At 39.0% G+C, this 26,471-nt stretch overlaps 1 protein-coding gene across 2 annotated transcripts in view; it reads left to right on the forward strand.

The window, feature by feature from the left end:
- Positions 1 to 26,471, forward strand: part of cntnap2a (contactin associated protein 2a) — a 388,888-nt gene that overhangs the window by 136,555 nt on the left and 225,862 nt on the right. For both annotated transcript variants that reach the window (XM_076888097.1, XM_076888098.1), the window contains exon 2: positions 14,297 to 14,407. In XM_076888097.1, coding sequence (XP_076744212.1) covers positions 14,297 to 14,407 — 111 coding nt within the window. The remainder of the gene's footprint in view (positions 1 to 14,296; positions 14,408 to 26,471) is intronic.

The following is a 26,471-nucleotide window of genomic DNA, read 5'->3' on the forward strand; positions in this document are numbered from 1 at the left end:
TATATGATATATATTTTTTAAACCCAATTAGCTGTATTAATTACATATATAGACTTTTTTTAAACTACATCACATTAATTGTCTGACTTTTTTTTAAACACACCAAAAAAAAAAAAACATTATTACATCAACACTGTCGACTAAATTAATTTCTGTGCTCATAACCAGTTAATTGGAATAAAGTTGTGTAACCGAGGGTATATACAAATTATTTTAGGTTCTGGACATGGTGGACTTTGCCAATAAACCCTTATTAGAACCGGCATGGCTTGGCAGCCAAACCCTGCAGCTTTCTTGGATGAATTGCAGCTACAGCCTGTTGGTTTCCAAAATACTTTAAACTGCATAATTGGTGTTATTGTGGAGTCTCACTCTCCCAGCTACCTGACGACTAGACTGTTTATTTTTTCCCGTATTAGCCAGACAAAATTTAAAATCTTTCAGAAACAGAACAAGTGTAACATATGTTCCAAACTAAGTTCCCCTAATATATTTTAGTATCTCATTGAAACCCCTTGCCTTTCATCTTTGACAAAAACAGCTTAGTTTCTCACCTTTCTCATAAAAGCAGTATTTTTAAACATGCCTCTTTGATATGCTCACAAACCAATAAACTGAATCCCACCATCTCACTGTAGCCATCATTGCATGATGATTTTTTAATGGCCTCTCCCACCTGTGGAACTATGCGAAATAATTCATAATCCTCTGTTGTAATGAGAGCAGTGTTATTGAAAAAAAAAAAGATAGGTGGACTGCATAATCTTCATTTTTTTTATGTTTTAGATATTACTTACTAAGGTGCAAAGTTGTATTCAGAAATCTTTAATTAGGTAGCATATAAGGTACGATTATTGCAAGTAGTTTTTGCAACAATGCAACAAATTATGTATTTTACAGTTGGGAAGAAAAGTGTTGGCAACAAATTACATAGTAATAAATGATTGTAAAAATGTCCTTTATAACAAATAATGTGTATGCTATAAATTTAGTGATCGCAGTATACTTACCAATTATGATACATGTTTCTGTTTGCTTCATAGTGACAACAACAAGTTCAACAAATTCCTTTTCATGAGCACTTGACCGGCACATGAAAAAATAATTTCAAAAACACACAACGAGTGTACAGAATTCTAAATAAAGAAATAAATATGACAAATACAGTAGTTCCTGTTCTTTGCATAGTGAACATGAGTTGCAAATGGCTGTGACAGAAGCGTTCTTTTTGTTTGGGATTATGGTGAATTATTGGCCATATTTGCACCATCGCTCTAGCTGTTCAAATATGTGCTTTTCAAAGGCCAGCTGTCTCCTCACCACTAACTGTATGTGTTTCTATCGCTTTATTTCTTTGATTGTTTTGTTCTATTAAGATACAAAGTAGGTCATTGCACATTCAATCAGTAGATTTGAATTTCTTTTCATACATACGGAGTTCTCCATTACTCAAAGAATCTAATAGGAAAGCAATCTAAGAGGAGTGTACTGTGAACACTAACTGCATGTGGACTAAATTAAAAATGATGATGCAAGCTTCCATTGTTATTTGGATTAAGTGTTCACCACATGAACCACCTCTGTGTGGAAACCACTCAAGCTTATTACATTGCAAAATACAGGTCATGCCTGAGGCCACATAAGATGAATGTAGTGACACACTATTTGTACTTTTCTGCCATTTATTCTCATTATTATGCTATTTTTTAACTTACCATCACATTTTCCATAAACAAATATCTGTGTCTGTCTCTCTTATTCTATCCATCTCTATAACCAAGCTCTCTTGAGTTTTAATCCATCATCCCTCTGTGCTCACACTCAGCTGCACACACCTGTGCACACCCTGACCCCCACTCTTATGCAGGTCGAGTGTATCAGTGAGAGACAGAGGGTTAAGCTTCATGCAGCTCTGAGCACATCAGCCCTGGCTGAGAGTTCACTGAATCAGGCAGGTATAACTGATCTGACCTGGCACCTTGTGGGCAGATCAAACAGCCAGGCGTATCGCCAGAGGGTGACAGCGAGAGACAAAAATGCAAAGTGTTGAAGGGTTGATTAAGTTGTTTGATACTAAAAGAGAAGCATACTTCTAACATCTCTTTTTTCTAAATGTTGCACCTTCTATCAGCAAATAAAAAGTCGATTTGAAACAAGAGAATTCTCAAATATTACTGCATATAAAACATAAATAAAGGAAAAAACAAAAGCACAAAATGAAATAGCCACTGTGTGGCAAAATAGACCAGACAAACTGTAACTTTAACACGTCACAGACGAGCATATGTTTGACTAAGTGGCATCCAGGTAACAAACACACTGGGAACAAGATGATGGTTTACTTCACTCGTCTTTTCGTCAGTGACTGCTTCAGAAACATTTGTCTTCAAAAGAAGTATTATATGACTCAGAAAAACAATGGTATTTTAGGTATGCAAATACATGTTTATACAACCCAAGTAACAACTTCAAGAACCATTGATTACATCATGTTTAAGCGGGGGGTAGAACGTATGAGTAGCTGCATGTAATGGCATGAATCTCTGTTTTTCACAGCAGTGAAGGGAAATGAGTAAAAAAAAGTCTGATGTTATAGTGTTTGCAGGCCTACTGTGGTTTTTGGCTGTGCGGGTATGTATTTGCTTTTTCTCCCTGGCTTTAGGTACCACCCCTTGCAGCTGACTTGACAGAGCAATTAGGCTAGGAAGTATTTAAGCTCAGGGAGTGCCATTCTCTTTACAGCATGAGCTATGTGCTTGTGGCTCCTTCCTCCTGCTCTGTGGAGAGGAGTGTATTTTTGAGTGACTTTTGACTTGCTTCAGAGTTTCACTGTGTTTTTCTTTGTGTTTTGATTGTGACAGTGACTTGACCTCCTGTTTTAGTTTAATTATTAATAAAAATACTTTTATTATATTGGCAGTGTTGTCTCCTATTGCCCTTTTACTGTTACTTACCCACATGTGTTGTTATGTTCCTAGGGAATATAACAGCTGTTCTCTCTCTATAACCCCTCAACATATGCATTGGCCATGCCACTTCACACCTTTTTGTAAATCTGCATCAAAAACATCAGAGGAGTTAGTTCAGCTGAGGGTGGTAACCTGTCACTACAGACCTCCCATAAAGTAGCTTGAGGCACCATGGATTACCGGTAAAACAGAGAATCAGTCATTGTGAGCACTCCTTTAATTAGTAAAATAAATAATTGATGAACCTATACAGCGAACCCACCAAAGGCTTATTGAGCTTTCTAGGTTGAGCTAACTGAATCTTGAATGCGGAAAGTCCACGAAGTATTATTGGACATACTAAAAAAGGGAGCCTATGTTTTATACAACAAACTGACTGCAAAGATTTGATTGGGAGAGGGAACTGCTGCCAGATGATATCAGGACTTTTTGTGTCAGGAGTTGGAATGTAAAACGGGACACAGAGATACACTTTTTGTTCCAGAAAATGGTTATGTGAAGTATTTTTCATCAAATTGTCACACAGGTGAAATGTGGCTTTTGATACTCTAAAGTATTTGCTCAGACTAAATGTTGCAACACAAACATCATAAGATTTCATAAAGCATGCACTGATGTTTGGAATAGTTGGCGAATATAAATGTCTTCATTTAGTTTTAATTGTTATTAATGTTGGTCTTTGGTAACTCCAACACTGGTCAAACCCAAAGAATAATATCAGTTGTCTATAAATATTTTCTGTTTTATTGTTATATGCTCTGATGCATTCTGCTTTGTTTAAACGCTGGAACAGATTTTGTTTTTTGCAGCATTTCAAAAGTTATGTTAGATTTCAGTTGACAGATGCAAATGTGAAAATAAAAAGGTATATGTGCGTGTGTGTAAATCTCTGTCTTTATGTGAGGTAGCTTCATCCAAAACATCTCATTATGCGCTTGGTCTCTGCTCACATTGGCACAGGGTGCTAGATCCGTTGACAAAAATTGTTTGGTAATGGTTCCAAGACATGAAAAATGAATCTGGACCAAAAAAATTAGATTAACAGCTCAAGCAAAGTGCTGGCATGCCTGCTGGTGGTGGTTGGTAGTTGGAGGGTGGTCAGGAAAGGCAAGGGAAGGGAAGGTTGAAAATGAAATAAGCTGGACTGAAAGAGTAAAGCGCAAATGAGCAGCGTGAGCAGAGACTCTTTTTTAAAAAAAAAATAGTTGTCTTCCAATGCGAAGACATTTTCGCCCTGTCACATATAAAAAATGCTGGAAGTCAGAAAAAGGGTGGACAGGACATGAATTAATAACACTGGAGAGGCCTATAGGCATCTAGGCCTAGGTTAAGTGAATCAGATTATACATGTATGGTATAAACATTTCTTTACATGAGAGAAAAAGTTGGACAAAAGCAAGTAACCTTTTCCAAGAGCTTAGTTCAAAACCTGCACATTGATGCCAGCAAAAGCAATGAGACAGAGGGTTTCTTTTGAAAAACTGCATAAAAAACTGTCTTCTTCAAGTGAAAAGATTTATTGACATCTTATTTGCAATAAATATATTTTAGCAATAGAAAGTGACCGAGATTTAGCAATTTGTACCTGAGAGAAATTAATTTCTGTAAAAATACGATAACCCCTTCTTCTGTCTTTTTTTCAAAGAACAAATTTCATATTTAGAAAAGTTAGCACTTTGTCATAGAGAGTTAAATGGTCATTTTAATTCCCACTGTGGTAGCATGTGAACTGAAAGTGAATAGGCTCCCACCCTGAGGTCTAGATGATTGTTATTCACTCCACTGCCATCTGCTATTTCATGCCACAGGAATGTGGTGGCCCTGAGCACAAAGGCGCATAATGAGACTTTGTAGTGAATCCACTGAAATACAGGATGTGTAACGCACAACCAGATACACACTGAATGATCACAAAACTTTTACATATACATATATATATAATCTGAATATTCTGAATGAAAATGTTGTGTCAGCTGGGGTTAAATTGAGCAGGAGCACACCAGAGCTCAGGCCTGGCTCTCGATGTTCAGATTCACCATGCTGGAACTCCTCCTCTTTCTGTATTACAGCAAAACCAACTTGCATGCAACTCTTGATCTCTGCTCTTGGACACATACATCTCATGCTGAACAAACAGAAATTGATTCATACCAAATGACACACTTCTAGTACTGTAACTTTTGTCCCTTGGATACAGATTCTGCATATTCACATGGTATTTATCCGGTATCCTGGCTGAAGTTTGGTCCTTTTACAGCATCCTGCCATGCGATTACATTTGTTCCTGACCACCGAGTACACTCACGTTAACTTTTATCGAGTGGAAAAAAGTTAGCTTGCTTATATTATGCTAACATAGCTGTGTCGCTAGCGGTCACGTAGCACATCATTATATACCAGCTAGCCAAACTTCAGTAACCCTACACTGCTGTTTAGTTTTCTGTCTTCATTTATGTTGGAAGTGATAACAGAGCTGTACGTTTTAATTTGTTTCCAAAACCCCGCAGTCAGGACATGCTATATTGTATTTAGATAGAAGCTAGCGAGCTAACTTCCTGCTAACTTCTAACTCCGTTAAATGTCATAAATTCCATTTTCATGGATGCCTGGATGTTAAACTCAATTGTTACACCTGTTAGAGCAGAACGCTGATCATTTTATTAAAGATGGAAGACTTTCGACAGTTTTTCAACTCTCAGTAATGCCATAGTGATCGTTTGATATATGGACCTGCAGCGGCGTTTAGGCCCAGACACGGCTAGTGACATCAGACTTAATGACCGGATAGATATTAGATGCACTGTCATGTGTTCATATAGGCTAGAAGAACTAAAACTCACTAAAAAAGTGATGAAAAGGCCTCTTATTTATTTTTAGTTGATTTAATTGTAGTATTTCTTCTTTTAAAATAATGTGACTTTGAGATGTCTCACAATGATTAGGAACTGGAACCATTGCCAACATGTATTCAGTGAAACCCTGTTCACTTTGGAATTTTATTTCACATCGAAGACACTGGCAAATGGTCGGAATAGCCATCTGTAATCCCAATTAGAACGGCCTATTCTATGCTGCAGAACATCTGTTTATTTTTGTCCTATAGCTCTTTGTGAAGCCCACTTGGGACCTGCTGTCATGAAATTCCAGGTGTACAGGACAGAATGCACATGAAGCTGCTTGCTAATTAGTCAATGGCCATTTAACTGTTTGTGAAACTTTTTCTCTGTGATGGCAGAATTTTTGAAAACACTGTTGGAATCAGAGTTGCTTTAATTTGCAACATTTGACCATAATTAGATTTTTGGGGGAGTTTTTTTAAACAGGGCAGTGGAGAGAAGATAGGACAGCAGAGAGAAAGACCAGTTGACTTGGTGTAAACAGCCTTAGGGCATATTCAGACTCGGGCCTCTGCATTAGCCTTATGGCATATGGGTCACCTCCTACCCAGTGTGTTAAACCAGTTATAAATAAAGTTGGTTAAGACCAGCTTGTGTTTAGTTACACTAGAAATCTAATATTACCTGCTGTTAATGGTAAGTTTACAGCAATATTTCTGTAGGCAATCAAGTGAAACAGTATTACTTTCCCAGCAAATTAGAAAACCTGCTGGGATCTCTCAGTACATGGGCATGGAGTAGATGGAGTCTATGCATACAAAGCTTCTGCTATTTTTGAATCAGCTCAGCCCATTATCTCAATGAGGAGGACAGCTTCTCCAAGACGGATATTGGGTATACTTGGCAAGAATTGGTAAGATGGGCTATATGAATTTATAAACATTACAACAGAGATTAGCTCCCTAAAGCAGACTTCTACAGTCTTATTTCATTTAAGGCCACTGCCTCCAGTCCAGAGATACTTCATTAAATTGAAATATGAATTTGGAAAGAAATGGAAAACAGAAAGCAGAGACCCCTTCTGCTCCCAGCCAAACCGGAGGACAAAGGCTTGCACAGACAGAGGCTCTCACACTCACTGGCACTTTGGAGAGTCAGACTGCATCTCCATGCAGCTGTTGGCACTTTTGACAGCTTCCACTGTGTTCATGACATGGGTCCACAAAAAGCCCCCAGGTCCCCAAACTTCAGTATTCAGTGTTGTTGAGAGGACAGACTTGACAGCACAGTAGCAAAACTCCACACACAATGGTTTCACAGTCATTAAATAAAGATAGCAGAGTTTTCTGTAGTGTTTTTAACAGTCTGCTCAGTGGTCTAAAGAACACTGAATGTTCTTCACCGGTTTACTGACCCCATTGTTAAAACACATGCAAAAGGTGAAACTGGCAGGCCTTTTCAGCTCCATTTTCCCTTTGTTTTATCAGGTGAATTTCAGCATGCACTGTTAAGTCTTTGTGCTAAGTACTCGTGAACTGTTTCTTTCAAGAGCTTTTGCCTAAATGGCCAATGTGGCAGGTACAACACTTAGTCAAAGAGTTACATCATGGCAGCTGTCTCAGTTCCAAAATTTCGTCTCTTGGCTTCTAAGATTTGTGATTCTATTCCAGCTAATCTTTAGGCTGTCATGAATTTTACCCCGGTTGGATTATGCTGGACTAGTGTCCAACTCCCTTTAGCTCCAAAGATGTGGCAGTGAAAAGGCCTTTGAACAGGCTGGCCAAACACTGTCTGTCTATGGCTTTGGTCCCAACTGGTAGCAGCCAGCTGACACATCTCTTGGTAGCTGTTTTTCTTCATCCTAGTTATTTACTTAACTGGAAATGTCACTAAGAAGGCTTTGGTATGTAGCCATTTTTTCTTCCTCATGTCCTGCCTTCATGTTATCTATCTCTCTTTTTACTCCCCCACACTGTCCCTATCTGTTTCGCCTCTCTTATCATTCTATCATGCATAAAACTATCTCTTCCTCTTGCACAGAGGAATAGGCTGACATTTGCACTTGGATATTGTAGTCATTTGCTTCCCCTAAAGTACCTGAACTTACAGAACCCTGCTATGCACTTGAGACCCAGGCAAATATCAGTGGCTATGACCTCTTTATTGAGTGCTGAACATATAACCATATGGTCTGTGTTCATCAATGGTCTTTTTTTTAAACACATTTTCACTAACCAGGCACTGGTCTTACAGTAACCTATTTTAGGATGTCACACATTATCCATCCAGTGTGAAAATTTATGTAATTTAGTTTATTTAATTTGCCACTATGCTTCCTATCTATTTTCCTGTATATCGTAAGGCTACATTATGTGTGCAGCAGCTGCGTCCTTTGAGGTATATCAGTAAATAATTGATGGGTATGAGTCTAGATCTCTTTCAAAGTTTAATTAGTTGCAAGGAAAACACAGAAGTTGCCCTTTCTCACACACATACCATACAATTTACCTGTGTATAACCCTGTGCTGTGATTTAATAATTGCAAAACAATAAATCAGGGCATTACTGTTGTTTTTACAGCTGCAATCCTTAAGGACTGAAAAATGAGAAAAGAGACAATGTAAGATTTATTGCCAGTAATTTCACAGCTACAGTATAACCTAAATTCTCTATTTATTTCAAGTTCAAACAATTTGTACGATATCAAGGTTTCCTGATACAGCTAGTGCTGGTGTTGGCATTTCAAACAGGTTCACATTGTACAGTGGATTCATTATGAATGATCAAATCGGATACAGTCTCCCATCATTTCTGTGCTTTTTTTCTCAAGTAAAAGCAATAAAAAAGACACTCAGTTCAGATAAGGGCAAAGTATATTTACTGGCTTCTTTCCACACAAGTCACATATGGACGAAATGCAGCATTATGTAGAGCACTAAAGCCTCAGACAGGGCTTTAGAGTTCCTCTCAAATATGCCACTGTATATTGGCTTTATTACAAAAGCAGAAACTTTTCATTTTCTTTTCACTGCTATGTCCTTGGTTCTTTGTTGTCCCCCCCAATCAACATGAATGAGCCCATCCTCATTCATATAATGTCACCGACTGTGGTGTTTTTGGTTTTTCAAGCTGACTAAATGGCAAGTAAAAAGAAACCCGAACTGTAAAAATGAAGCAAAACTGAGGACAAAATAGAAAGCTTCCCAACAAGACGCGAGTTGCTCAAGAGGTCTTTCTTGACAGACTTCTGGCTAAGATCACATCTCACTGGCAGCCCTTTTTCTTCATTGTCGCCCTTCGAAAGAGGACTGCTTCTCAGTTGTTAATGCTGAAGCAACCAGTGCATCAAGTCTCCAGAGGACACCTTGCACTTACCCTTAAGACAGCTTTGAAAAAGCAGTAGTACTTGACACTCAAACGATGGAAATATTTGGCATAAACAATGCTAATTTTCAATGTGAAATATTATATAAGCCTACACAATGCAAACCTCCACCATGGCAGCTCCCTCGCCTAGCTTTATTTACTTTGTTTGCTTTGCCCTTTTTATACAGACTTTAAAAAGTTTGTAGTACAGCAAAATTCAGATAAGTGTAGCACGTTAGATGCTTACTTTAATTACACAAACATCATGTAGGAGTAGGCCATGGATAATATTGATTTGCAAATAACAGGATAAGGATAACTTGGGCGTATTATATAATATTATAATGCAGTATATTTTTAACTAACTAAGCAGCTCATTCTCTGTCTCTTAACCATGCCTTCTAGATGAGCTTTAAAGCTGACACATTTTTGGTTCAGCTTGAAAGAAAGGCAGATGTGAAATGCAAAAGTAAAGTCTATAATGTGATCAATACTGTTTATACTGTTTACAATATTTTACTACTGTATTGTATAATGTTTTCAATACAAACAATAACAGTAAGAAACACAGTTTTAGACAGCTCTATATAGCATTAATATTAGCATTACTAAACAGCAGATCAATCTGTTGAGCATGAAGGAGAGGTCAGACTTGACTTTTTAGACTGGTGGATATAAGATGGATTGTTAACATGACCCAGCTCTACACCCCTACAAAGTTTTATCTGAATTTATTCAAAAGTTTTTGAGTTATTGTGTTTACAGACAGAATGATATTCACACACACAAATACTATCAAAAACACAACCTCCCTGAAGGAGGTAATAATAATAATAAATGATGAACAAAACCATTAGTTGATTTACTTGCTCATTCTGTGTGTTAAAGATATACTCTGGGTTTCTTAAAATATTCAGCACTGGAATAAAATAGCTGATCAATACCGAAGCACTGGCGTTTCACTGAAGGAAAGCTACAGAGAGTCTAACATTGTCTGCATTTGAATCAGCCATTGTACATCTTTCAGTATAAAAAAGAAGAAAACTGCTACTGCAATTCCATCAACCACAAACAAATTTTTATTTTAACATGCAATATTAATTAAAATTACTGTTGTTGTAGTTATCACCGGTCCCCTTGTGAATCAAAACAGCATGCTATGAAATTTCAACTGCGAGTAGAATCAGTGCCTGTGGAATGTTATGAAGCCAGTAGACATAAGGGGTGAATACATACATGAGTAATGCACATGGCAGGGGATACCTTTGGACTTGGGAATCAGCAACAACAGCAACAGCAACCACCAGAAATAAACTGCACACATAGAGATCCAAGGAAAATAAGAATTTGGCAGCTTTACCGAGGACCCAAATAAACAGATGCTAATTTTTTTTGTTTAGCTGATTTAATGGAAATGTGGTGCAGTGTACTGTAATAGCGAAAACAGTGAGCGCAGCTTATGAGGTCAAATTGCGTTTAAGTCTAATCAATCACTTTGTAAACATAGCCACCAATTTTGCCTCGGGAGGTCTTGCCATTATCAAAATTAAAGACAGTTAAAGTTTCGTTTCATAGATCTTTGTGATGGCTGCGAATATTCAGGGTTCTGCTTTCAGAGGCAAAGCACATTTTCACCCAAGTTCTTTTTCACATATTTTAAGATATTTCCACATTACTGGTCAGGGTTGTTAATAGCTACTATATTATTAGTACTGTATATTAGAACCATCATTCTTCAACCAAGACAAGCCATTGTGGAAGCATGCAATCATTACCGTTTTCTGTATTTTTTTTTTCTCTTTTCTGCAAGGTTACTCATATACTACCAAACTGTTGGAGAGGTGGAGCACAGAGGAGGAAAAGAATCTCATGTTGAATCATGTTACTTTCTTTAAAATTGTGAAATAGAACATTGGCCTTGGTACAGGTTGACTTTCCACCTTTTCCACCTTTTTCATTTATTTAATTTTTTTTAGTATATATCTTCTGATCTCTAAAATCCGTACATGTATAGCGGCTTCTCCCCAGAAGAGAGTTTAGAGAGCCCTAAGGAAATAAGCGGAGGCACTGAAGAAATTCACTATATTTCTCACCACCTTGATTCCTTTAAAATCTACTTTCTCTCTATTAACTCGCCTCCTTCTTTCATTCCATTGCTGCCTCCTCTTCCAGCCTTTATTCAATGTATTCTGTTAGTGTGAGTGTGTGCGTGCGTGTGTGTTTGTGTGACCTACAAAGCCTGTTCATGTGCAGCTAGAGCAAGTCTTTGCCAACAAACCTATAGAAACACTCATTAGACAGAAGCTGCAGTAAAGCTGTTGTGTTCCCAAGTGTGTGAATGAAAATGAAGAATCATCAAGTGTATGACTGGATCTAAGCGCAAGTGTTTGTGCCTTTGTGTCAATCACTGCACAAACAGTTGAATATATGGATGCAGAACATTTGTCCATAGCCGTGAAGGAGCTCTCGTGTGCATTTCTTTGTGTGATAGAGGATCCTATTATTATTAATTAGGATGCAAGAATAAATTTGGAGACTCTTGAGCATGACCCAAAGATTTCTTGTAATTTCATGACCAGATGCTGCTGCACGAGAGCTGCACCTGTGGAACAGCTGCAAAAGGAGATAAGCAGGAACACATCACTAGCTGTTCTGGCATGGGTTGCAGCTGGTGACACGGGCTCACCTGAGTCATTTTAAAAGAATCGTACCTCCTCACACAGTATGCAAACAGACTTTTTAAATCCCGCTGCCTGAAACCACGTTGTTGCCCTTCTCTCCCATTCTATGATGCTGAGTCAGACGCCTGACAGTTGCAAGTGGACTTTGCTAATATTCCAGGGTGACATGAATGTGCCAGAAATGTCATTACTTTTTATAAAGGAGAACCTTGATGTCTCTGTGCATATCCACCTGCCAAAGCAGGCAGCAAAAGGAGAAAAATGTGGAGCTCTTTCAGACCACAAGGGAGGCTTTCCAAAGAGAAATGCACACTTGCATGCAAGCATACAAAAGGACACACCCACACACATTGTCACGATTAGATATTTTCCATTCTCTATGAGCCCACCTGTAACACAAACTCTTTGAGACTTTCACCAGATTTAGTCTACTGTACACACACACGTGTGATCTGTCTATGCACATTCACAGAAGGAGAAACAACACTCTTTTCTAAATTTGACTCTCCCTCATACATACTCAGACTCTGTGCGCACACACACACGTAGTGGGACATGACAGAGAGCTAGTGACTGTGCCTACCTGACCTGACAGACCATTCACAAGTTCTCTCTGCGTGGAACCTAATGTACTGGAAGAGGGGAGTGTGTTTGTGTGGATGAGAGAGTGAAAGGGGTGGATTGAGAGAAAAGAGAGGGAAGAGACTTAATCACTGTGTGCATGTGAGGAATATTCAGTATTTCTTTCCTTTGATTTCTGCTGTGTTTGTGTGTTTCATATGTATTCCTCTGCCGTCACGTTCTTTGTTTTCTCTTGAGAGCACTAGCAGAATGTTAGCTTAAAAGTGAGGTTATGAGGAGCATCGCCGTGGTGGTCTTTCAGATAATTTTCTTCACAGCAACCCCAATGAAACTTCTATTTAAATGAAAGAAGTTGACATTTATATCTGTTTGCAGAAAAATCAAACCTAAAATTTCATCATAGTCATTTATAAATGCCTACTTCGTACTTCAAATTTCAGAAGTGAACAAATGCAGAATAAATATGTGTAGGGTTTAGGGCTGCCACAAACGATTATTTTGATAGTCGACTAGTCACCGATTATTTATGCGATTAGTCGACTAATCAGATCATCATCCACTGGACGTAAAACTACAGCTTATTGCACCAGCAGCATCTGCTCTTATATAACTATCATTAGCTTACAGCTTTAAGCTTTTAAGGTGCTAACTAAAAATAAAGACAAGATGATAGTTTATTCAATTTTAATGAAATTTGCAGATTGTTTCGGTAAAGTTTAATAAACTCCTTGCTATCTAAAATATAACAGGACACCGGAGTATATTCTCCAGCATCTCACACTTCTGATAATCAGCTGTCTGCTTGACGTTTATTCAGCTGTGTAAAAACTATAACTTTAATCTCAGCCAAACCGATTTACTCAGGAACAAATAAAATACTAAAAAAAAAGCCAAACAATAACATTTTTAATTTATCTAAGTGACTCATATATATTTAACCTGAGTCACGAAAGACGGCGGTGGGTTTGAAAACAATTTGCCGGGAGTCCGGTGTTCTCACGGCGCTAGTGACCTAGCCCCCCGCTAGCTATCGAGCTAGTGGGTAACAGACGTCTCCGAAAACGTCGGAGCGCTTTTAAAAATATGTGGTGTCTTGATAAACTGAGCAGATATTTGAGGTTTACACAGCTACATTCTCGCCTGAAAATATGTTAAACGTTTATTTTGTGACCCAGAAAGAATAATAAGAGTAATATTAAAACTAACTAGCTACCGCCATTGTGGAAACTAAGCTGGGCCGCGCTATGAATTCTGGGACACAGCTGCTTCTTCTTCTTCGGGGTTTAACGGCAGCTGGCATCCTTGTACATGCTGTGCTGCCATCTTCTGTTTCAGTCCGTTATTACACTCTTAAATCCTGCTATTATTCCTGCGTCTTTTGCGATCTTACAAAGCTTCAAACGACGCGTCGACTATTAAATCAGTCGTCGACGATTTTGATAGTCGACGTAATCGTGACTAGTCGACAAATCGTGGCAGCCCTAGTAGGGTTTAACCTCAGGCTGGGGCAATTCATTTTAGCCACTTGTATTTCTCCTCTGTTTTGATTGGTTGTTTGGTTTTTTAAATCAGCTTTGCATCTGCATTTAGTTACCAGGCCAGATTGCCTGTTAAGGTGGATATTTTTGCAATGTGTTCGTGAATTTGCCAAATTGGTTTGACTAAGTTGAGATTTTCTCATAGAATTACAGTTAAATAGGATTTAAAATGACCAACAACTACTTAATGTATTTTCTATGCATGAAAAAGTGTGTATGTAAAGCAAAAAAACACAGCTCTTTATCATATCCTCTGTTTTCTTCCAACGTCCTCTTCTGTTTCTCACTCCTTCTGTTTTAATATGCGTTCTTTCTCTCTACAGAAAAGTGTGATGAGGCTCTTGCCTCTCCTCTGCCTCACACAGCCTTCACCAGCTCGTCTGTCTTCTCCAGTGGATATGCACCTGGATATGCCAAGCTCAACAGGAGAGGAGGTATACAAACACACACAGACATACGTGCATGCGGACACACACATGCGGACAAGCCTACAGATGGCCATGTACTCACACATATATGCATTCTGTTGGAGGGCTCTGCTTACATGCAGTGTAGACAGAGATAAAAGTAAATACCTAATTCAGGTACGTGTACATACAGCCTTATGGATGATTTTAGAGATGACACACTGTGAGATAAACATTCAAGCCTTCATCGAGCGACACACTTCTCAGTGCTGCACAGCTGCTCTCACCACCTTCCTCCTCTTTTTCTCTTTTCTTTCTTTCTACTTCTTTATATTTCTTCTCCTCTCATGCCCTCCCTCTCTTGGCTTCAATCATTATCTCAGTGACTCAGACTGAAGCTCATTTCCACATCAGTCCACAGCAAAGACAGATAGGGACAGACAATTACACCCCTCCGTGTTTATACAATTAATAATTCATACTTTCCCATCTAATATAGCCGCACTACAGCTGAGGCAACAACTCTGACATATAAAAGCAAGGTAATCTGGTATGTTTAATCATACCAATAGAATTATTTCTACTAAATGGGACTGCAGCTCCTGTAATGACACCCACCAACAACCGATTAAGGAAATAGGGAAGGAAACAATGAAAAAATGAAAAACAATTTCTCAAAAGGATAAGGAAAGGATGGTAAAAATACAGTTTAGCATTCTTCCCACCAACACATTTTCTTTTCCTCTCCTGGAGGATAGCGGTCCTTGGAGAGCATGTAATGGATAAAGTGTATATATTCAGTTTATTTTTGTAAAAGCTTAAGTAATACTTGAATGAAAATAGCTGTAGTGTGCATTTTTGTGAAATTTACTTGCGCAGAGTGATGTTGGAGTGACGTCATTGAATATATGGATGCAGAACATTTGTCCATAGCCGTGAAGGAGCTCTCGTGTGCATTTGTTTTTGGATGCACAATTCTGGTCCACCGAAGGGGTTGTTTGTGTAACGCCAGACGGCGTCTTTTTAGCGACGTCTATTATACTTCTAGTGTTGACGTCTGTAAGACCTTTGGGTAGGGACTATTTATGGTCCAAATGTGGTTGTTGTGGACGTCTTTTAAATGTCAAACTTGTAAGACTCATTTTAGATGTCATTTTTATAATGCTTCTGATTGTATAGGCTCTGTAGTCCCATGTTTCCAGAGGGTGGAGGGCATATTATCTGTACAGAAACAGTTATGTTTAAAAGGATGCAGAGTGATTAGCAGACATCTCCAAGATGGTGCGGGCTCCTGAGCTAAAGCAAAAGTGAGCAGCTGCGTGGTGGATTTCGAGCAGAAATATCATCTGTGCATTGACAAAGACTGTCAGGCAAATAGTCCAGTTCATAAATACACACTTTTCGTATTTTACATCTCCCAGAGCAGGCCACTTCACAAACACACTAGTTTCGTCTTACACAGCTCTTCACAATAAAACAGGATACTAACCTCTCTAAAATAAAAACAAACGGTATTTAATGCAAATACTTTTTTAACTTATTAAACACATTTTACTCCTTTTAAAATGAATACCAAAAATTTTATAAATACTTTAACCATTATTACTTCATTTACATTTCAACATGGAATTTAACATGGATTTTAATGTTTTTAATATTTTAAAAAAATAACAGTTTTAACCTAGTTACAAATAAATAAGGTGATTAATTAAAATAAATAAACTAGTTAAAGAAAAACAGGGAAATTTAAAATAACAAACAAAACAAAACAAAAAAACATGCGCTAAATAAATTAGTAGGTCAACACATAATAAAGCATCTTTGTTGATAAATAATCTGTATTCATATGTATCATGTTGAGAGAAACAATGTTGATATTTGTAAATAAAAAAAACATTACATTTATTAATCATGTAAATTCCCTGCACAAGTCATAGACATCTACATGACGTCCAAAAGATTACCCTGTCGAAAGTTCAAATGTTGAATATCATATTGATTTTGGGAGACACTATTTCTACTTTTAAGATTAGGCTTAAAACATTCCTTTTTCTAAAGCATATAGTTAGGGATGGATCAGGTGACCCTGAATCCTCCCTTAGTTATGCTGCAATAGTCTGCTGGGGGATTCCCATGATGCATTTTGTATTTCTTCTTCAGTCACCTTTCTCACTCACTATGGGTTAACAGACCTCTCTGCATTGAATAATACTTGTTATTAATCTCTGGCTCTCTTCCACACCATGTTTTTTGTCATGTCTTCCTTCTCTCTTCCTAACCTGTCGTGGCAGATGGCCGTCCCTCCCTGAGCCTGGTTCTGTCGGAGGTTTCTTCCTGTTAAAAGGGAGTTTTTCGTTCGACTGTCGCCAAAGTGCTTGCTGATAGGGGGTCATTTGATTGTTGGGTTTTTCTCTGTATGTATTATTGTAGGGTCTACCTTCAGATATGAAGCACCTTGATGAGATTCTCTAAGGTATAGTAGCTGATGACGGTCAAGGATTCCTCTGGAAATCAGTTTGGATGTGAACGTTACAACTTCAAGACAGATTTACTTAACTTTAAAATACTATAATTAAACATTTATAATGCAAACTGCATTAACTGTTGATGTGCGCCAACCTTCAAAATATGACATTTGTAACAGTTGTTAAAGTAAGAAGTAAAATGTATTTGCATAGCGCTTCAATAGACAAGAAAGTAGTCATGAAATATTTTACAGAGGTATCAATTAAAAAAAGAAAACAGCTGATATGTGTTTAAAATGATCTCACATGAACCAGGTGAAACAACACAGAATTCAAAACACCCAAATGCTTGTCTAAATAGATGTCTTTTCACCTGTTGTTGAAAGCATGTCACAGAGACAAGCGATAATATCAAAACATGCTGTACAGTTTCTGTCACAACGGGACTGAACGGACTCACGCGCAGGCTCTAGGTCTTGAAAGCACAAGAGTCTTTATTATGATGCACCAGGTGATTATTTACAAAAGTGAGGGGAAAGCCGGGCTCCGGGGGTCCACACACGAACGGGAAAGACACGCACACTCTCCGTCCACTCCTCTTCACACTCGCACACTCTCCGTCCACTCCTCCTCACACTCCACTCACTCGGGTAACACAGGGGTAGGTCCAGGGAATCTGTACACAGAGACACGAATGGGTAGTTAGGTAAATCGCTATGAAACACTTCTGAAGTCATTGAGCTGGGGTTACACTGACGAGGGTCGGCAACGGTCCAGCGACGAGAAACACAGGGCTGCCGTCTTATAAAGGAGCTGGATCACTCGTGATGAGCCACAGGTGCGTGGGCCAAGGGCAGGAGCCCGCAGGTGAGCTCCGCCCAGGCAGAGGGAGGAGGGAAAGAGGGGAAAGGAGAGAGCAGGAAAAAAATAAAAAAAAGGAATACAAAACATATGTAGCCGTACTGAGCCGACCGGGTAGGCACAGGGACCCTGACAGTTTCTGTGTTTTAGCTGTAGAGAGTCTCCCTTCGCTCTATCATTTTGACTTGCATTTAGATGCAAGCAGCTACATTTGACAGCCAAATGTACTGTTATTGGCATGAATATGTGCTCTTCCAGTGCTATGAAACAGGGAAGACACAGAATCAATATTAGCCTAGAACCTCACTTTTTGGCAAAGCTTCATTTTTCACATCAGGAGTCCTTGGCATATTGAGCCACCATTGTGATTAACAACAAACAGTTTCCATCAGCTGCTGACTTTGTGTTAAATGTGCCAAGATTATATTGAGTTAAAAGTGATCAGTGGCTAAAACTACCAAGTAATCATCACTCTGTAAGCATGGAGACCACAAAGTGGCAGAATTGCAAAGGAAATTGTATTTGCTATGAACGTATGTCTGTTTGTTTGTTTGTTGCCATCTAAGAAAAGCATCCAGTGAGAAATTGGTTTGATTGTGAATGAAAATGGTCAAATCAGTATTGATTTCCTAAAGGTCATACATGAAAATGAAAACTGGCAGCAACGTGGAGACCAAAGACCAGGAAATGTTAATGAAATTAGGCTAATATCAACAGTGGTAGGGAGTAATTGTTGCTTATGCAAAGAAGGTGGGCACAAGCGATTAAGTCATCTACCAGTAGGAGTAAAGAGTAATGTTGACTGAGATATGGCAGCGTGAGAAAGGGAAGGGAAGGCATATCAGTATTCACAATACTAGAGACATAATGCACAAATACAAACCCTAACTCCCCCCAAAAATATACATATTCAAGCAAAGATGCATGAGAGTCATCCATATTGCACATATTCTTAGAATTACAGTGATTTTCTTTACAGACAAAACATGCACTGAATGAGAAAACAAGCGAAAAGCCAATTTAGCTTCTACATGACTCATGCTCACATTTACAGAAACCCTGTGAGGCATGACAAAAACAAGTCCACATATTAAACACTCACACTTTCACTGGAACACAAACATTTCAAAGCACTTGTATTGACAAAAACAGGACGGCACTACACATTTACACATATTATAAGGAGGGGTTCCTTCAAGCCGTTACATTTGGCAGCCAAATTTGCCGTCAGTGACATGAGTATGTGCTGATAATCCAATCTACTCCAATCTCCCAGTGCCATGGAACAGCAGAGGCACAAAATCAATGGGACACACCAATCATCTTAAGCTAAGCACATTGGGCTGTGAACGCTGACAGCTATTAGAGTTTTAGGTTATAGTGATGTGCGCGTCGGGTGTGTGCATCCAATTTTCGATGCACAGTCCTGTAGATGTGTGTGTGAATGAGAGATGGAGTTAGATGGTGCCATAGTGATTTTCCAGCAGGCAGCTATCTTGTGTAAGCCTGCCAGTTACCAGGATCCTGGTGGTCATTCCTACTTTGCTTTTTCATTTTAAGATGACACATTTTATTAGTTTTTTATAGGCACAGTATGTATTTGTGTGCCTTTATGTACAAAATGACTAAACATGAATGGGCTTGTGAACATTGCTGTATTCTTAATTGTTCCATTATAGTGCTAGACCTTTTTTTTTTACTTAACTTATAAAACAGAGTCACTTAAGATCCTTTAATTAACACATTATGTTATTAACAAAATTGCATCTTATTTAAACCAGAAAAGATTGACTGTTAACAGCTTTAGTTCATTTTTCTTAGAAATGTATTATTAGATGTGGCGTGATGCTAGATTTGTTTTGTATTTCTACTTTCTTTTTTTTTTGCACTTACATAAATCAAGCAGGGACAGTTCTGCCTCTGCATTCTAAAAACAGTCAGAAAAGACTGTTTTGTCTTTCTTTTGTTAACACTTACACAGCACCTTCCTCCTCAATTATTTAGCATTGACACAGTGCTTTTATCTGTATCTAAGCACTTCTATCTAACATTCACACACTCACACTTGGATGGATGGATCGGGGCAACCTGGGTGTCAGTATCTTGCCCAAGGATACTTAGACACATGGACAGGAGGATCTGGAGCTCAATCCCCCAGCTTTCCCATTGGTAGACAAGAAATATACGCAGCACCTGAGCTACAGCCTCCTCCTTTGCCAGTCTTCTTTTAATTTGCAATTTCTGCGTCTCACCATTTTATCTCACATTTACCTCCCTCCATCTTTTCCCTTTTTCAACCTCCAACATTCCTGCCGTTGTTATCTCTCTCATTTCCCCTAATAGTCTTGACTTTCTCTCTCTCTCACCATCACCCCTCACCCTCTCCCAAATGTCCATGCTCCCACCCCCCAACTGTCTCCCTTTAGTGTTAGTTAATGTGCCAGGCCCTGTGAAACTCAAGGACGTCAGACAAACGAAAAGGTGAACCAGCTTCTCTTGCAGCCAAAAACCTTTTGGTCTAGATAGACAAGTGCGGGGGGAAAAAGAGACAGGTAGACATGAAGAAAGACCAGATGACAGCTAATGAAGTGTAGAAAAAGAAAAGTTCTTCACATCTCTTCAGCTCTAAGATTTCAACCACATACATGTTTGAAAAACGTCACAAAACACTTTAAAGACTGACTACTCGTTTGATAAAATATTAAACAGTTGTAAAATACAGTGTGCATTCATTTTATTTGAAACTGCTGGAGTAACCCTTGTAAAACATGTGTGACCCTGAATAATAAAATGGTCAAAATCAGAGCCCAGCCCATAGCTGCTGCTATGCATCAAGCATCTACACTTTCTGTGATGCAACTCATATCAAATCTTTTTGCAGACCATGCTTGCTTAACACCCCCGTCTGTCTTGTTTAAAGTTTCATCTGAAGAAAATTACTTTTTATTTCAAATTCGTTGTGCCCAAGGTTAACTTGGAATGAGGTCAGTAAAAGTTTTCTCATTTGCTTTGACATGAAAAGGGGCGTCAGGGCATTAGACAGCCGCTTACATAGACATGATTAATACTAATAAGGCCATGGTCCTGATATTTTCTTGGCTTTCCTGTGCCATTTTGTTTGGGTTTTGTTCTTTTTACTTTCTCCATTTCCTATCCCTGCTGTGTTATTCTGTCTTTGTCATATTGTTTAGTGTTTCAGTTTTGGTTGATTATCTTTTGGTTACCTCCAGTTTGAATTTAATAACTGATTTCCATGTGTTTTATTGACTCTCTTTGTCACTCAAACTTTGTGATTGTCTCTCTTTTTTCCTCATTGCTTTCATCCGTTTCCTGCTTCCACCTGTGTCTTGTCTATACAGTTAGGTCCATATATATTTGGACACTGACTTTTTTTTAGTTGTTTTTTTTTACCTGTTTACTGAAACATTTTCCAATTATAGTTATATAATAGACATGGACATCATATGTAGACTCGCAGCTTTCATTTGAGGGTATCCACATTCAAACTGGATGAAGCGTTTAGGAGATTCAGCTCCTTAACATGTGCCAACCTCATTTTAAAGGGACCAAATGTAACTGGACAATTGACTCAAAGGCTATTTATTGGGCAGTTGTGGGCAATTCCTTTCTTATGCCATTATCAGCTAAGCAGATAAAATGACTGGAGTTGATTTGATGTGTGTGTCACGGTTGCGGCGACAGTCGTGTGGTGCCTGGGCGAAAAGGACCCAAAATGCAGGAACTGACTTGTTGCGAGTGAGCATTTTATTTACAATGGGTGAAGTACAAACAGAAACGAGGGTGGTAAGGATGGCACTAAGACACGAACCTGAACTGGGCAAAACTAATAAACCTGGAATACACAACATACAGGGAGAAACACGAGCTGAGGGCAGAGAGACGGAGAAACACCAACTAACGCAGATGAACTGACAACGAGCACAGGTAAACACACATGATAAATACACACGGAGGGAATGAGGAATGGCAAAACAGGAGGGAGGCACAGCAGATCCTAATTGATATGACAAGACACGAGACACAGAACTTCAAAGTAAAACAGGAAATATACACACAGACAGGGATGACTTGACACTAAACAGAGGGAGCACAACACCAAATTCTAACTAGGAAAACCTTAACAGAAAACATCACCAGAACACAAGATAATTCATTAATACAAAAGCCCTGAGTCACAGACTCAGGCCCATGACAGTGTGGTGCTTACATTTGGAAGATTTTGCTGTGAACAGAAAACATCATCGTCAGAGGAGGAGTCCATGCAGGTGAAACAAGCCACCCATAAGCTGCAAAAACAGAAGAAACCCATCTAAGAAATTGCTGCAATATTAGGAGTGCCAAAATCTACAGTTTGGTACATCCTTAGAAAGAAATAAAGCACTGGTGACCTCAGCAACACAAAAAGACCTGGACATCCATGGAAGACAATAGTGGTGGATGATCGCAGAATTATTTCCATGGTGAAGAGGCTAATACAACAGCCAACCACGTGAACAACACTCTCCAGGAGGTCGGCGTATCGATATCAAAGTCTACAATAAAGAGAAGACTCCATGAAAGTAAATACAGAGGGTTCACTGCAAGGTGCAAGCCACTCATAAGCCTCACAAATAGAAAGGCTAGGCTGGATTTTGCTTTTGGACAAATGAAACCACGATCAACCTCTACCAGAATGGTGGCAAGAAAAAGTATGGAGAAGGCGTGGCACAGCTCCAAAGCAAACCACATCGTAATACACGGTGGGGGCAGTGTGATGGCTTGAGTATGTATGGCCCCCAGTGGCACTGGGACACTAGTGTTTATTGATGATGTGAATGAGGACAGAAGCAGCTGAATGAATTCTGAGATGTTCAGAGTCATGCTGTCTGCTCTAATCCAGCTAAATAAGTCAAACTGAAAGAAAGACCCCAAAACAAACAGAATCTGAAAGTAAAGGCCTGGCAGAACATTAAAAAGCAGGAAACCCAGCACCTGGTGATGTCCATTAGAAATAAACATTTTATTTTCATTTATTTAATTCGTCCAATTACTTTTGTGCCCCTGAATAAATGTTTTAGTTCCAAAAATGTTTTTGTTCAAGCCAACAAATTACGGCTGAAAGTCTGCACATTATTTTATTCAAAATTGATTGTGGTAGTGTACGTAAGAACCAAAAAATGAAAAAAGTTGTCTCTGTCCAAATATCACTGGACCTAACTGTAGCATATATATAGCCCTGCCCTTCTCCAACTTTCCCAGCTGATGCTCCTTTTGGATTGGTGTGTTTTGTGGACTTTTGTATTTCTTTTTAGACCTTTTTTGCAGCAGCCAAATAAAACTTTTGCTTTCTGTTGTGCAACCTGCTTCTGTGTCATAAAAATAGTTAAAACACCTCTTGACTATGGGCTTTGGCCATACATTCCAATGACAGTTCTTTCTCTGGTTATGTCGTTGGAATTTTGGATGTAAAAGCAGACCATGAGCCAGAAAAAGTAAAAGATGTGCTCCAAATAGGTTTGCACTTGTCACATAGCAACCACAAGAGCTGTGATCTGCATGTGTTCAGTGCTGCCAGTTGAAGACAGATGCCCTGTGGATACAGGTTAAAATAGAAGAGGAATGGATAGGATAAAGACAATGGAGACTGGAAATGTGTCGAGGTGAGGGTGAAGAGGAAGACACTGTGGAGTGAGAGAAAGAAAGAGTGGGAACAGACAGGCATGGGAAAAGAGAACAAGCTGAAGATGGGAGGACATGGTAACCGAGCTGTGATAAGGCCTGAATGACTGATAATTTGGTAGAAGCTGTGTAACTACTGACACTTTGGATTCCTTTTTTTTTTTCAATGCAATCTCAGAGAAGTATCAAATTTCCATGTGGGTACATCTCATTATCTCTGCCGCTCTGGAACAACACTTGGTAATGGGTTATTCCCACATAGCCGTCATTCAGAAAAAACAAGTCTAAAAAGTATTTGCGCTTTGTACAGAGACAAACACTCAGACAGGGTAAGATAACAATGGATGCCACTTTTATGTGAAAAGTGAGAGATGAGTAAACCCATGCCTCGGTGGATGTACCTACAGGCGTGTGAGCACATGTGTGCGGCCATGTTGCTCCGCGGTGCAAACGTGGCCAAGCATGAGATTTAGCTGCTAATCACAAACACGTGGCCACTGATCCTTACATTCCATTTTCTTTTTCAACCTTTCTCTAATTCATATCCCTCTATTTCTGTGCTCCTCTGTCCTTCGTCTTGTCTCTCCCTGCCCTCCATCTCATCCTCTCTCTCCCTTTGTCTTTCTCTCTATGTCATTTTCCCTCCATACAATTTCTATTTTCTACTGTAACATTCTCAATCCCACACTCCTTTTTCACAGCCTGTCTATTCTTTCTTCCCAAACCTCATTAGCTATTTTTTTCTCTTCTCATCCTGGTATATACTTTTCCAACTTTTTTTCCAAGTTTGAAAAAGTTCCACTCTTATACCTACTTATTTGAATGAAGGACGTCACAACCGCAGCACAACTTTCCTCCGACTTCCTGCACAATTAACCACATTCCCTTTCCCTATTCATGCTTTACTTTTCACTGTCATCTTGCAAACTTGTTTGATGTCTCCAGCCATTGCAGTCATCCATCGATAATGGCGGTCCTCTCCTAATTAAATTACTCTGTCTCCATCCGCTCCCTTTGCTCCATGACAGAAAGATGAAGTACTAGCAGAGGGCTAACCAGCTGTTTTCTCTCTGCTCCCTTTTTCCGGCGGCCTCGCATTCTAATTAATTAAGACGTTATACTTTTTGTTAATGTGGTTTTGGTATCAAAAGCGGCACCTTTGATAAATACACTCACGCATGTTCTCTCGGGTGCCAGAGCACACAAACATAAAGCCACACAAAGACGCCATGAAACATTTCTGAGCAGGATGCAAAGACATGAAATCTGCCATGTGCACATGCCAACCCCCACATTCACCCACACTGTCAGCGAGACAGAGGAGAGATGTTCTCTTGTTTGATGCTTGCCTTGCCACTGTCATGTTTGCTTGTATGTAATGCCTATCACCGGCTGTTCGTCATCCCTCCACAATCACACTGCATCTCCATTACACATCCGCACAACTCTGACCTTTCACTAAATAAACTCTTTTATTTAGAAATCTTAATTACCAGTTTTTCTCTGCAATATCCCCTTTCCCCTCATTCGTTATGTTCATCATCTCTGAGTGACTGCGAGAGCCATTTACCCATGAAAAAGTAATTAACAGCAGATTTTATATTTCCTTTCTAGGAATGGAAAATTAAAATGACCTTTTTCATTATCATACTCAAACAGATGACCACACTGCATATACCTATATACATTTTACACTCCAGGAAGAAGTGATGGACAAACCAATGGCTTGTCCAAATATATAAACCTAGAGCAGGGAATCCAGTTGACAGCGTACCCACTGATGAACAAAGAGCAGAAAACACAGCAGTGCAACACTTGCTGAGGCGGTGGAACACTGATTCGGTGTACAAAGCAACCAGAGGGAGCTTTTGTATCTTTGCTTGTGGTCTGGACTAATGACACACTGTAGTCCGGGGTTTTTTGAACTGTGTGAGACGTGATCCACACCGACTACATTAGCTGGGATTCTCAGAAAGCATCCACTTTTGGCGATGGGTCCCAAAGGCCACCTCCTGGTGTGATTTTCTCACTATTATATCCCCCTCTCTTTCCTTAATAAGTATGTTGCTGTTGGTACATGTATCTGTGCCCTCCACATTCTTGGGCTGATTTTTATTGACTTTTATTGTATTGTCATGTATTTTCTCACACACACACACACACACACACACACACACACACACACACACACACACACACACACACACACACACACACACACACACACACACACACATGCACAAACAGACACATCACTTCAGTTCTTTGAGATCTTAAGAAGTGGGTGTATGTGATTACAAATGAATTTATATGGACTCTTATGCTTGTGTGTAAATGTTAGTGGTCACCATCAGTGTGATACTGTTATGATTCAGCTGCAGAACACACTTCAGCTGTGTGTGGTTACTACAATACTGGGTTATCTGTGTCATCACAGATAGCTCAAACCTTGTTTTGCACGCTTGGAGAAACTCCAGCATTCTTTTAGTCACTCGTGGTTGCTCCTTTTTTGAATCTCTTTAATCTCACACCGCACAAGGACATTTTTATTTTATTATATTTTCATTTCATCCTTCCTAATAAGCTGTTTAGTTCAGAACACCAGTTTTAGGGCCCTTAAAAGAACTAGTCACAATTAAAAGAGAATCGGTCATATGATTGTTGGGTTTTTCTCTATATGTATTATTGTAGCATGGCACTGTGGGTGTAATGTGTAAGTGACCCAATACTTTTGTCCATATAGCAATTTTTGCAACCTTCAATTGTGCATCACTGCACAGCACATCATGTATCTCAGTCACGTTTAATAGAAACAGCAATGCACTCTAGAGTAAGTTATTAGGTTCTTTATTTTTATAAATTTTACCTTGATCTGCACGGTCCATATTAGTTTTTACAGGTTTTTTTTCTCTTTTTTGCTTCCTTTTAACATTACTTTATTCTTCAATGCTGACTTGTATTTTGGAGGAAAAGGGCACATAAAGTGTCTATTATGAAGTCAAGGAGCTTGATATTTGCAATACAGAGCTTTTAAAAATAATAAGCTTCACTGGAAAAAAAAAGTGCTTGTTCTCCATCCTTTCATG

This window comes from Maylandia zebra, linkage group LG9 (assembly GCF_041146795.1).
Source record: "Maylandia zebra isolate NMK-2024a linkage group LG9, Mzebra_GT3a, whole genome shotgun sequence".
Taxonomy (NCBI): Eukaryota; Metazoa; Chordata; class Actinopteri; order Cichliformes; family Cichlidae; genus Maylandia; species Maylandia zebra.